Here is a 14,489-nt window from a genome sequence, read left to right as displayed (position 1 = left end):
TTTATCTTTATAAGCCCTAACTCCTAATTTGATTGTCTACTTGGTACAAAATGTTACTATAATTCTTCTTTATACTCAAAAAAATTCAACCCAATTCAACTTACAAATTGTGAAAAAAAGTCCAAAAACTGTATTGATGTCACTTGGCCGCCAACTTGAAAGTTGATGCAAATGTTCTAGTAGCAATTTCTCCTTCTTCAATAGTAAACTTCAATTCAAAATCAGTGTGTAGCTTGATATTGAAGTCTTCCAATACTATGAAAAATTTCATCTTGATCCAATTAGTAGATCTTTAGATATTATAGAAATCCTACCCAACTCCAAACTACCAACTTCTAATACCCTTTTGTATCAAAACCTAGATATCTCTCAATTGCATTATTAAATTGATACAAAATTTTACATACACTTATTACAACCAATCAACTAAATATCATCAAATTTTAAATTATAGATGTGATACCAATTATGGGAACTAGCCAAGAGTGCTAGCCCTAATTGTATTTAGGATACATCATTTTCAATAAAGGACTAATGATGGATCCAAAGAAGGTCCAGACTATCATGGATTGGGAGATTCCAAGAATAATAAGAAATGTGTAATGTTTTTTAGGCTTTGTCAATTACTATCATATCTTTATTAAAAAAATTCTTAAGTTGCAGCTTCACTTACATGTTTGATTTGTAAAAACAAACTTGAGTGGAGTAAAGAATCCAAAGCATGGTTTGATGCTTCAAAAAAAGAATTTACTTGTGCACTAATCTTATATTGTGTCAATTTATCCAAGGTATTTTTTTATAGAAATAGATGGATCAAACTTTGCCTTGGATGTAGTATTATCACAAATGGGAGCAGATTACAAACTCTATTTAGTAGCTTTTTATTCCAAAAAATTTTTAGCAGCCAAAATTAATTATGAGATCCATGACAAAGAGCTCCTTATAATCATGGATTCATTTCAAGAATGGTATCATCATTTAGAAAGCGCCTCAAATCTAGTCATCGTGTATACAATTTTTAAGAATCTTGAGTATTTCATATTAGCACATATTTTAAATTATTGCCAAATTAATTGAAGTATGTCCTTATCAAAATTTGATTTCAAGGTCACTTATCAATCCAAAAAATAACAAGATTTGTTGAACACTCTTTTTAGACATTCTTATCTTGTACAAAAAAAAAAAAAAAAAAAAAAAAAAAAAATGATTCTCTTGAAGCTAAAATATTTTCACCTTTGAGCAACAAAAATTTGGATACAACAAGACTTTAGAGCTAATATCAAGAGATTTTTGGTGTCCTCAAATGTGGAAGATAGTCAAAAACCTTTTACAATCATGTGATATTTGTTCAAGATCCAAAACTCTTCACTATCGACCTTATGGACTTCTATAACTTTTACCTATTTCAAAACAACTGAGGCCTTTTATTTCTATGGATTTTATTATGGATCTTCCAATCTTAGGTTTGTATGATTTTGTCTTTGTAGTAATAGATTGTTTTACTAAGATGGAATATTTTATACCATATACAAAATGTATCATAGATGAAAAAATAGCTAAGTTTTTTTTTAATAATCTCTATCACTATCACGGATTGCCTAAAGATATTATATTGGATAAGAAGACTCAATTTATATCAAGATTTTCAAAAATCCTTTGCAAAATTTTAAAGGTGGATCTAAAGTTCTCTTTGGCTTTTCATCTGCAAAATTGATGGACAAGTAGAATAAGAAAATTAAGTTTTGTAGCAATATTTGAAGTGTACCATTAACTATCATCAAGATGATTGCACAACTCTTTTATCATTGGCAGAGTTTGCATATAATAATTTGGTACATTCTTCCATTCAACAAACACCTTTTTTTGCCAAATATTATTATCATCCATGACTTGATATTTTTGACTTTTCAAAAGTTAATAATCTTGTGGTGGAAGATTTGACAAATTGTTTGTCATAGCTACATACAACAATGAAGGCGTAATTAAAGGGAGCTCAAAAATGACAAAAGATTAATGGAGATGCCTTTCATAAGAAATAACCACCATTTAATGTAGGTCATAAAATATAATTACTTCATTGCAGTATCAAGACTATTCATCTTTGTAATAAGTTAGACTATCATTGGCTTGAACCTTTTTTTATTAGCAAACAAGTCAAGCCTATTGTTTATTGATTATATCTATCGGAGTCTATGAAGATCTACTATGTATTTCACGTGTCTCTTTTTGAGCCATATAAGACAGTGAATATCTTGAAAAGAAGACAAATACCACCTCTTCCTATAGAAGTGGATAATAATTAAGAGTTTGAGGTAGAAGAAGACTTAGATTTAAGGCGGTGCTGAAATATGTTAGAATATCTTGTTTATTAGGATGGATATGATATTAATGAATGGACATGGGAGCCAACACAAAATCTTGCAAATGTAGCAAAGAGAGTTGAAACTTTTTATTGACAATATTCATCAAAACTAAGATGAAGAATAATAAATCTTTTCTATAAAAGAAACAAGATCAAAGAAATATAAAACTCTATTTTTTATTCGTCTTTCTAACTTTTGTGTATTTGTAATGCTAAAGAGATGGAGAACCAACAACTAGCAAATTCAACTCAAGAGCTTTTATTTGTAGACTTACCAGTTGAGACATTGTGATTGTCACAACTTTCAAGACAATGAAATCGGGATGAAGTTCTTCAAGAATGACATGTCCTTCTTTGAATAGATGGTGAGATACAACATATTTGGTATTACAAACTTCAAAGAGACTCTTGATGTTTAGTGATATTATTTGAGATAGGAATAGTTCTTGATGGTATTTCAAAGGTTTATTTGAAAGAAGTTATAAAGGCCTCAATAACAACCAATTAACAAGGTGGTCTTTTTGCCCTAGTATGAGATATTATCAATGGCTGAGAAGACCTATCAACCATCTTCAAATAGAACAAATATTAAAGTATGAACAAATAGAATTCATCGTATCTTAGATTTCTTCAATATATGAAGACTGCTCCTTGTGGAACTTGTCTTTAGAAGATGAGGCAATGTCACAAATATATATATATATATATATATATATATATATGTATATATATGTATATATAAGTATTCTAATAAATACCTATATAATTAGATAGAAGTAAGTAAAAATAGATAAATTTCATAATATCTTCTAGAGAAGCTTTTTAAAAGCTTCATAGATGCTACTTTGATTTTACATATGTTTATAGTTGATTGATAGGTTAAAAACTTGGTCAACAAATTAATCACATATTGATAGTTTGTCAAATAAGCTAACTATGTGGAGCACATATAAAAACTTATCTTGCAAGTTAAGATACATGTCTTACAAAGTCAGCACATTTTGGAGGTCCTATAGGATATCACCACATAGCTGCTAGTTAAGAGCATATATAGAGGCAAAAGTGAAGCCTTCTTCACTCTTGTCAATACCTTTCTAGTCTTTATTCTTGTTTTAAGACTTCCCAATCTTTTTGTTTTTGGAAATAGCCATTCTAATACAATATTTTCTTTAAATGAATTTTTAATTTTTTTTAGTGATATAAGAGTATATTGAGGATGTTTTTTCTTCAAGATTCATGTCCTTGATATCTTTATATATGTCTATAGGTAATTGATAGATTGAAAACTTGGCTAACAACTTGGCCATGTATTGTACATGTTGGCCACTTCCAATACAAATTGGACATGTGGCATATATACAAGCAACTTACTTTGCAAATTAAACATATGTCTTACAAATTTGATACATGTTAGAGGTTTTATAGAATGTTGTCATATAACTCCTAATTAGATAGCATATGTAGAAGCAAGAGTGAGACCTTTCTCAGTCTTGTCAATTCTTTTCTTACTTATAATCTAGTTTGAAGGATCTTTAGTTTTCTAGTCTTTGACAAAAATTATTTTAATTTTTTTTAATATATATATATATATAATTATTTTATTTTATTTTTATTGTTTTCAAAATATTTTACTTATTTATTTATATTATTTGATTTATTATCCTTATTAATTTGATAAAATTATATTTATAATATTAAAATTTTATCTTTTCTTGATTAAAAATATATTACATCTTTTTCTTTATAAGACATATATACATTAGTAATTGTAGATTATTTATTTTTAAAGTAATATTATTTTTAGAATTTTTTATATTTTAGAGTTTTTTTTTTTTTTTTTTTTTTTTTTTTTTTCTAACTTATCTTAAGTGATGTTAGATTTTTTTTTCTCTTATCATAGAAGTTCTTGTTAAAATGAAGAATGTAACGGCACAAATACAAGTACAAATAAGAGGTTTAATGCTTACAATACATTAATTCAATTTATCACTACAAGAAGTAATAAGATTAATAAGAAGTAAAGATATAGAGATGATTGAAATTGCTTCAACTTCTATTCTAAATTATGTTACTTCTCCTATGGTGGAATATAATTTAAGTATTAGAAAACCAAGAATTACCTTGTATAAGAAGTTTAATGGCAGAAGATCAATGTTTTAATAATTCATCAATCAAGTACATATTATTTTGTTGAGAAAATAACACGGTGTTGGATACAAGCCTTAATGTATTGTCCACCTTCATCAGCACGTAAATATCTTCTTGGAAAAGATGCAACATAACTTCTCAATCTACACCTTTATGTGTTGGAGCTTTGTACTTATTATCATCCTCAATGACACTATCAGCGGCATGTATTTGAATGTGCTTAGAAAATTGATTTTGAAGGAGGAGATGACAAATTGTCAATACAAGATTTAATCATGTGTTGACATAGATCTAGTAAATTTGGAATCCAATTGGACTTTTGCAATCCATAAATAAAGAATGAATGCAATTAAGTTGTATTGGGTCGAAGGTTTACTTTGTTTGGAGCATCAGCAGATGGAATTAGAGCATGTCATAGGCTTACAAGAAGGCTTGTTGTCATAGCTACATTAGTTTCTATTATAGATTCACATTGTGCTCCTTTTTCTATACTACTCTTGAAGCCGAATAAACATCCATCTGTTAAAACAAGGAATAGTCGCCTTCTTAAAGCCTATACTAGTTTTGATTTCTTAGAGCCATTGCACAAGATACTCTTCAATTTAGGATCCTTTCTTCAAATGATCCACCTCCATTGTGCTTTCATTTTTTCTATATGAAAATTATTTAGGATAGAGAACAAGAATAAAGAATCTGAATAGTAGTTGAAAACAAGAAAATGGAGATGGACAATAAAGTATGTAATAATGGTTTAGACAAGTGGATCAATTTAACAAAAGCTTCGATCATTTTAACATTTTCCTATTTATATCTTAGCTACTAAGAATACCTTGAATAAACTACTTGAAGGCCATAAGATTTATACCTCAACCACAAAGTTGTAGGTTTTTTTAAATATAGCTTCACAAAATTAAAAAATATGTGAGATAAGTTTCAATAATTGCATGGCATATCTAAAGAAATTTATAGATCCAATCTATATTCATAAAACGGCTTCAAAGTTTTTAAAAAAATATATATTTTTTTAATATTTACAAATATAGATTATATCTATATTTAATTTTATTTACTTCTACTTACTAAATCAATATTAGTATCTTTTCTATTATTTCTTATTTTAGAAAAGAATTCTAAAATAATTGATTAAGTTCTTTTATAAATTGATGAAGTCAAAGTTTTGTTGAACATAAATTATAAATTTAGAATTATATAATTATTCTTTAGGTCATTTTAATTATTTTTAAATAATAAAATTTAAATGCCATTAGATATTTATCCATCTTCTTTAATATCATTATTCATCAAGTTTTTCTTCTAAAATTGTAATACCATATATGTTTTTATCTTCACATCTATTCAAAGAAAGACCTTTTGTTTTTCAGAATCTTTGTTTTGATTCTTATTTTGTGAAGGCTAAGATAAACTGAATGCTTTACTTATTAATTTTTCAAATGAAAATTCTTGAAATGAATTTGGTGGCTTTTGATTCTCTATGATGCAAATAGTTTCTAAGAGTTGATTTCTAAACTTTATTCTTCTTAATTTATACCATCTTATTATCGATGGTTAATCATCAATTTTTAGGATTTTTGTTAATAAATATATATATATATATATATATCTATGTATATATATTTATATATATATATATATCTATGTATATATATTTATATATATATTAATATCACTTCCATATATATTAAATAGTAACATATCTATACCAAAGTAGAAGATATTATAATTTATTTTGGCACCTTAAAAATATTAGAAGAACTTTTAGAATTTAATCAGACTATTTTGTAATATTTTTTAAAAATATTTTAAAGGTTTAAATAAATAATAATTTTACCAACTTTTAGAGGCTATTATAAAAAATTAGAGAAAAATTAGAGCAAATCTTGGGATTTTTTAGAGCAATCAAGTATAAATAAACATCATAATTAAGCCACATTTATAGAGAAATAAAAAATAAAAATAAAATAAATAAATAAAATTAGGAAAAAATTGTATAAGCAACAACTAATAAAAATTTGGGTAGGTATATGTCTCATATGGATTGTGGTGCTTTAGAAGTAGATAAGAGTATAAGACTAAAACCTCAAGATCCTTCTAGAAAATTCTACACACAACTTATGAGTCTTTTTGAGGCTCAAATCTTGTATCACATAATCAAATTATTCTTGAGATAAATTTTAATTATTTAAATTTTTATTTTTATTTTTTATTTTTAAATTATTATAAAATATTTATTAATATTATAATGTAATTTTTATAATATCATTAAAAACATCAAAGAATTAATTAAATTTTATTTCTATCATTTAATAAATAAAAATCAAATAAATATTATAAATTTAGTTTTGATTATTATTCTTTAATTAACTTTTTTTTATTAAGATTTTTAACCAAATCACTAATTCTAAACAAATTTTAAGTAATACTTCTTTTTTATTTTTTTGAAAAATAAAATTTTTTGTCACACTTACATCAACATGCATGAGTTTGACTTGATATAATGTGACTTTAAATTTTTTCTTTCTTCTTTTTTAATAGTAAATTTTGTACAAATTTCAACCTAATCATTTAAATCTATTGATTTACATCCTCAATTTCTATTGATTTTATATAATTTTTATTTAAAGTATTTGTTAAGTATCCTAATTGTCTGGTGTAGACAAAACTTTAGAGGTTTTTTGTCAATTCTTAGCCATATTATATCTTAATCATGTCTCCATTAAAAGAATTAGGATTACTTTTATTTCTATCATGCATTGTTATAAGATTTGATGAATTATCTTTCCTACCTATTGCCACTTCTTACTTATAATATGTTTAAGTCTTAAATCTAAGTGTGTAATTTCAAGGCATTAATTGGCACTGCCTCTTATTTAAAAGCTTTTGTTAGCTTGTTCTTGTATTATTTATAGTTCTATAATTAATTTCAATATCAATATATCACTTATTTATCATACTACTAATCCAACCATCTATTACTATATATTTGATGATCTTTTAACCTTGTTCATATCATTTTATCTTTTTTTACCATAATATAAATAAATATTAACTCTAATATTGTAATTTGATTGAAACTTAATTTTAGTATTTCATAACTTATTATTTGAATTAAGACACCTTATAATGAATAAAAATCTAATATTTTTTTCTTCTACTTATACATTCTAAAATAATCTTAGTTTTCTTGAATGACTTTTGTTGGTGTTCTTTTCAGTATGCACTTTGTCTTTTTGCAAAAACACAATCTATATCAAACAACAATCTCTTATAGCTTTTAAGTTATCTATTTTTAGATTTTTATTTTAATGCTATAGTTTTTTTCTATTCTTTTGTCACTTTATTCTAGTTATAATGTTTTATTAGTACTCTTCTTCATTTTAGCCAACATAACTATTGGATTGTGTCCTTGAATAAAATCATTATAAATTGGCCATCTAAATAAGATTAATGAGTTTTTAACTTCATAAAGCTCACAATAATAGATTGGGCTCATAATTAGCTTCAGTATCTAATAAATTTGTAATATTTGAAAGAAAGTATTATATTATGTGAATTATAGCTTGGAAATGCATCAATCATCTAATTAAGGACGACATTTTTTTAAAGCCTAAAATTCTTCTTATAATTCAAAAAACATTAGATGTTTAGAAAGACCTTTCTTGATAACCTTCATTTCCTTTGATGGCCTGATCTATTGCTATATATATATATATATATATATATATTAAATTATATTGAATTTATATTTAAAAAAGATATTATAATATATTATTATTAACTTTAGTTTTTACACTGGTCAAAAAAGATATTCCATCCAAAATAACCACCAAAATTAACAGGTGTAAAAGTAGAGAAGACAAGACAAAAAGAGCAAATATTGCTTGGTCTAAAATCCAAACATTGACCTGTAGAGCCATTAGTATGGTCTTCGGAACTATAAGGGTCTGTTGATGTAAAGTCTTTACATGTCTTTGTTGTGCCTTTGATTTGGAACTTGGTTCTATAATTACTTACTAATCAAAAGTTTATCAATTTGGAGTTAATAGAGCTTTGAGGATAAAATTGCTAGATTAATAATAATAAAAAATAAAACACAATAATTTACACAATAATTTGAAACATCACATAAATTAGCATTAAAATAAGAGCCTATTTATCATTATAATACAAAGGTTAATTTCTTAAAGAGCCTATTATCATTACTAACACCAGACTTAATAAATTTACAAAATCTCACTTGTCTTCAGGATTAGATCTAGATTTGAATTTTAAATATTCAAAATTTGAATAACTTTGCACATGCACAATTTGCAAATTTATGATTTGGTATTCCAAATTACAAAACACACAAAAATCAACCTATCATATTGTAGTATTTTCTACTCAAATATCTAGCGAAAAATGACATATTTAGTAGTGAACCCTACAATGGCACAATAATATCTTATTCCACATTGACTATAGCCTTTTTATTATCATTATTATTGAAAGGCAGATTCATACGATAGAGACTTTGTCTATGATTGTGTTTTTGTTTTTGTTTGTTATTTCTTTTGTCTATTCTTGTCTTGGTTACGATTTTGTTTGTTTGTTTGTTTGTGGTTTTGTTTTTCCTGCAGTTCGAAAGAAATATGAGAAATGGAGCCTTCTCATTCATCGAACCTATAACTAAAACTGAGATCATGTGGGAAACTGCTCATCTGCCGCTCCACAAACGAGCTAAACGGTGCATAAAAGCACTTTTTGATAAACATGGTCACTCGGCAACCTTGCAAAGGACACATCAGTCTTCGCCGTAGACCATCATTCAATGCAGTCTGCCAAAACGCAGAAAGAACAAACACAAAACAAGCACAACTAGAATGCAAAAAACAGTCTAGTCAGGCACTTTGAAGCATCGCGACGCCACCACAAGCATCGTCGCGTGGCTGCTCGGGAGCTGAAGATGAACGCTCACATCGTCGACACGGCGCGTGCGTCCAGCACTAGACTGCAGTAGAAGCCATGAAATCGGGGGACTGAAAGGGAAGATTGGAAGCTGCGATTTGAGACACCATGCTGAAGCTCACATCCAGGAGGGGGTTACGCACCAGGTTCAGGCTGATGAGCTGTGAAGCCGCGAACCACAAGGTGGGTGTTGCAATGGCTATCAGTCGACGGCATCGGCATCGCCGGATGACAGCGCTGCAGCTTTTGTGACGTGATTGACCGCGAACTGCTCAGCTGCATCGCAACCTGACCCTAGCCTGACCAAGCCCACCCGTTGCAGGGACCCAATCATGGGGAGCACGGCGGAGGGACCATGAAGTGGACACAATCAGTCAGAAGCTGTTACGGCTATTCCACGCTTCCACTGCCTTGAACCTACACTCGTGAACATTTCTGACGATATTTCTATGGCCAATCTTCTCCTCCGTGTGATAGGCCTTGTGTCGCGTTGCTGTAACAAATCCAAAAATTGGAGGAAATTGGTGAAGATTTGTTCAAATCCGTGGAGAATAGTCAATGACATTATTAAACCTTGTAGTACACAGCGAGGATGCGTCATTTCGAACCCTTGTTATGGTTAATGCATGAAAATTTAATGATGTTTAAGTTGTCAGCAGTTTCTCCTAGTAGGGTGCTCTCTCCCTTCGGCATCCGCAGCAATATTCCTATCGTTTGTTATGGTACGTATAACAGATGTTCTTCAGTTTAAAGTTAGAAAAGTTAGGAAACTATATTATGAAAAAATTATATAGTAAAATTGTCTCAAACCTTAAATGGTTTTGTTGTTGCGTCTTTCACACCTAATATGAGATGTTTTGTGTTAATCATGTGGTAACGGAAGGAAAGAATTCTATATATGTACGTATATATATATATATATATATATATATATATATGTATATATATAAGTGTGTGTGTGAGAGTGTGAAAGAGAGAGCGCTCGTGTACGTACGTAAGAATTGGAATCCTCTAGCCATATTCAGTTCAACAAGCCTGTAAAGTTCGATGCCAACATACAGGTTGCAAGTTTTGTTAAGTGCTCTGTTCACAACGTTTTTGCTCTAGAAGCACCAAAATTTCGCTGAGAGGGTGATCTTTTGCACTACTGATCCCATCCCTGACTAGAATCGCACCAGGAATGTAAACAGTTCAAAGAACCGGAATGCGACCCTTGAATTTTTCGCAGGGGCGGAAATACCAAGGGTTAGATTTTCCCCACCCGGTTCGAATTCCAGTGGAAGAGTCATTTTGAGATGGACAAGCGAATACGACCAATTCTTCAAGCTGAGCACACACACGAAAACAAGGAGCAGTTTCTTCTGTGAACTGGTTGGTTCTGAGTGGTGCACCCAATGAGTGCAGATTGAAGGGCCAACCTACATATATTCGCATATCTTCTCTACCCTGTGCAATGCCAAGCTAGTCAATCAAACCAATTGTGTACTACAAGCAACTATTGAATCAACCTCGAGGTTCAGATTCTTCCGTGTTTGGTTTTTGATATTTTCAAGTGCAGACAGCTGAGTTTTAGGGTGAGATCTATGGAAAATCTACAGCTGAAGATTCCTCCAAACCCCCAGTTACTCAACAGTACAGTGGAACAAGTTGTCCATAATGCTGGCGATCACAACGTGAATGGTCAGCAAATAAAGACCTCGCTGAAAGCGACCTCTGCGACAATCATACTGTGCAAGTTGTTGCGGTGTGACCACACTTTGGAATCATCCAAAGCGTTCCGGCTATGTATCGCAACCCATGCATGAACACGAAGAAGTGCTCATCATTGAGTGGCGTGGAAACGTTAGTAAAATGGGAGACAGCAATCATTACACTCCCCAGGGGATACATATACAACCTTGTTCACCCTTGGTATCACACAATTCAACTTTGTCGCTCGATGTCCTGAAGCTTCAGCTTACAAATTTTCCATCTGCGTATATTTTTGTTGGTTTTGTCGTAGGTCTCTGGAGTGTCTCAGCACATGCAGAGGTGCTCGAGCATCTATCCACGCCAAAAGTTCAGATATGGAGGGTGTACCAGTATTCATGTTTCTGATAGCCTTGCTGATCGGATGTACCAGCGTGGTATGTTAGTACCACTCAGTATTCCACATGTAATTTATCTTGAGCTGAACGGTGAGTTTTCTGGCAATTATCCATTCGAGTTCTCACTGAGCTGTATGAATTTCATGGACTTTAGCAGATCGATGCTGTCTTGGCAACGAGGCCCTTGGAATCACAGCAAGAAGTTACACATTTCCAGAAGCCCATCTCAGAGATTCTGACGCAGCTTTGTAAAGAAACTGGCGTGGCTTGCGAGGCAGACCTAGATTACTTCGTCCACGTCATGGGCACTGTTGAGACCGTAGGATCAATCTCTCGACAGGAGGGTATTAAGACAATCAATGATTTCCAACATTTCTTTGTTGAACCCGCTCTCGTGGTTGGAGAGAAGATGAATTTGGATTCCAATCTTCGAGACAGCATTCCTCTGCGCCCATTCCTCAATGACGAAGATGCGAGACTAATACCCGCCCTGACAGTGCCCAACCTTCCTGCTATTTTCGACATTTTTAGTGTTGATCGCAGGTCGAAGCAGGCAGCGATGATTGCAACCAGTGCTTATCTCTGTGAGAGTCCAGCGCTTCCCGGAGAAGCACGCGCTTGCCTAACCTCCCTAGAAGCAATGAGCGATTTCGTTGCAAAGCAAATGGGATCAAACGTTCAGCTGCTGGCCACGATTGGCGCCCCCAAGGCGCCGCCAACTCACAAGGCCCCGGTGACGATCGTAGACTTCCACACCAGCTCTATCGAGCAAGCTGCACACATCGTTGTTTGTCACAACATAATGTTCCCGGCGCAAGCTTACTACTGTCATGCTGTGAGGAGGACGAAGGTGATCGAGGCGTCGCTCAAGGTTGATGCCCCTTCCGATTACACGATCCACGCCGTTGGCATATGTCATCTGGATACAAGTCTGTGGGCGTCGTCGCATCCTGCATTTGCGGCACTTAACGTCCCAAATGGCGCAGAAGCTTGCCATTGGACCGTTGAGGGTGACCTTGTGTGGGTACCTGCCACGAAGCCTACATCAAAAGTTTGAGGTTCAAATTGCAGCTATTCCATTCTATCCAAATCTGATCTACCAATACTGAGCCGTCCAGTCCACACATCATTCATGTGTGACCTACATTTGCGGATGTTGTTGTAGTTGATCTTCATGTTTTCGTTTCTTTCACCTCTCCATGAATCTGGTAGATTATTGAACAGTTCCTGAGTTCAGTTGTATGAGAGGGCGTGAGTATGTGCGGCTAGAGCTCTTGCGCAGGAAGTATCCAAACAAAGGCAATGTCGGCTCTAAACCGCCATTACCGGTAGTGAGCAAACCAGCCGAAAATTATGCTCCCAGGAAACTTTTTGAAATAAGCCAGTTGAGGTCCTACACGGCAAGGAGCGTAGCAGAGTGCTACTAGCACAGTACATGTACGTCGTCGAAGCTCCGAGACTATAGATTGTGGCTTGTCCGTGGTTGCAATCGTGCATCATGGTATGGACCGGAGTGATTATTGTACAACAGCTCTTATTAAATAAAGGTTTATGTATGGTTGTGAACAAAGGGGCTGTGGATCAATCAGCGATAGTTCAGTTTCTAATGAATCGTCCAGAACCATCGCGTCAGCACAATCCTGCTTCGATTACCGTCTTTGTGTCTCTCAGATCCGACTGAAGTTCCACCCAGCTCTGAACGCATCCCCATATCGTGGGTGTCGATTCTGAGAAACCCAATTGCTAAAGCAATTATGGCCGCTGCATATCATCCTCTTCTGCTGCGGCATGGCCTGCGACCAGGATCTTTATGGCAGTGCCGCATCAAGAGGCCAGGCTCTAGACGCGGTGACGCCATGCGATGATGCAGACGGCAATTCGAAGCCTGGTGACCTGGTTTTCTGAGCTTTGATGAATGATTCGGTTGGAGTGGACAATAAATGCGGTGTTGTGGCTCCGCACTTTTCGTTTCTGCGATGCCGACAATCCGATTCGTAACGCTAACTTTCAGCCATTTTCTTATAATCTAGTGCTTTGAAGCCAGCGAGATCTGGTAGCTAGTTACTAATTTCAGCGGTCTGGATTCTACTGTCCACATTCTTAAACCCTAACCATGAGAGTTGAAATCCTTAACATGAGAGGGCTGAGCTCTAAACCCTGAACATGAGAGTTGATCCTAAGCTCTACACCTCAACTTAGAACCTCAAACCCTAAATTCCTAACCTTGGCTATGAAACCATAATTTTTTTAATTGAACTGCAAAATTCAAATTCTAAACCTCAAGTTTCTTTTCTAATATTAGAACAATTAACAGTTGAATGTAGTGTAGTGGTTGATTATGTATTTTATTGTAAAAGATGCTATGTAAACGATGTATCAATATGCAATAATGTTTTAATATTAAATTAGATTCCAATACCAATTTGAATCATAATGTAAGATCCAACAGCAATGTTGAATTTGATAACCATGAGAATTAAAATTTTAAGTTAAATATGTCATAATAAACAATTAATATACAATGTCAATTGATTGATTTTGCAAAAGCTATCTTGGAATTCTTGTAAAAATACAAAAGAAAATTAATCCAGCAACATTTATTCATATTTAAGTTATTCTATCACAAAACTTCTGTAATAATAAAAAATAAATATGCTTAAAATTAATTATTTAATCAAGAATATTAACAATCCTTGCTCATTTTAGAAGTAATATAAAAGAAATAACTTATTGATATAAAATAATCTATATTAAACAACTACAATTCAAAAAACACATAAAAAATCTTACAAATATATTTTTATAGAAATCTAAAAATCTAAAATATTTTTTAAAAAAATTAATTAAAAAATGATAATTATACTTATATATGCAATAAAAATAGAATATTACAAATGCAAATAGAGCTCTTGCTACTATCACTAAAA

General features: G+C 31.9%; 1 protein-coding gene across 3 annotated transcripts; it reads left to right on the top strand.

The window, feature by feature from the left end:
• The first annotated feature begins 10,853 nt into the window (after positions 1 to 10,853).
• Positions 10,854 to 13,132, top strand: LOC112293330 (BURP domain-containing protein BNM2C). 3 transcript variants are annotated; one of them, XM_090243476.1, is made up of 2 exons: positions 10,854 to 11,386; positions 11,720 to 13,132. In XM_090243476.1, the coding sequence occupies exons 1-2, from the start codon at positions 11,273 to 11,275 to the stop codon at positions 12,617 to 12,619; spliced, it is 1,014 nt and encodes a 337-aa protein (XP_090099602.1). In that variant the 5' UTR covers positions 10,854 to 11,272; the 3' UTR covers positions 12,620 to 13,132. The 3 variants fall into 3 exon arrangements, with proteins under 3 accessions (XP_090099602.1, XP_024398383.1, XP_024398382.1); XM_024542615.3 differs by having other exon boundaries at positions 10,859 to 11,601; XM_024542614.3 differs by having other exon boundaries at positions 10,859 to 11,601; positions 11,717 to 13,132.
• Positions 13,133 to 14,489: the final 1,357 nt, after the last annotated feature.

Source organism: Physcomitrium patens, chromosome 16 (assembly GCF_059467195.1).
Source record: "Physcomitrium patens ecotype Gransden chromosome 16, ASM5946719v1, whole genome shotgun sequence".
NCBI lineage: Eukaryota > Viridiplantae > Streptophyta > Bryopsida > Funariales > Funariaceae > Physcomitrium > Physcomitrium patens.
This window is presented reverse-complemented; position numbering and strand designations above follow the sequence as displayed.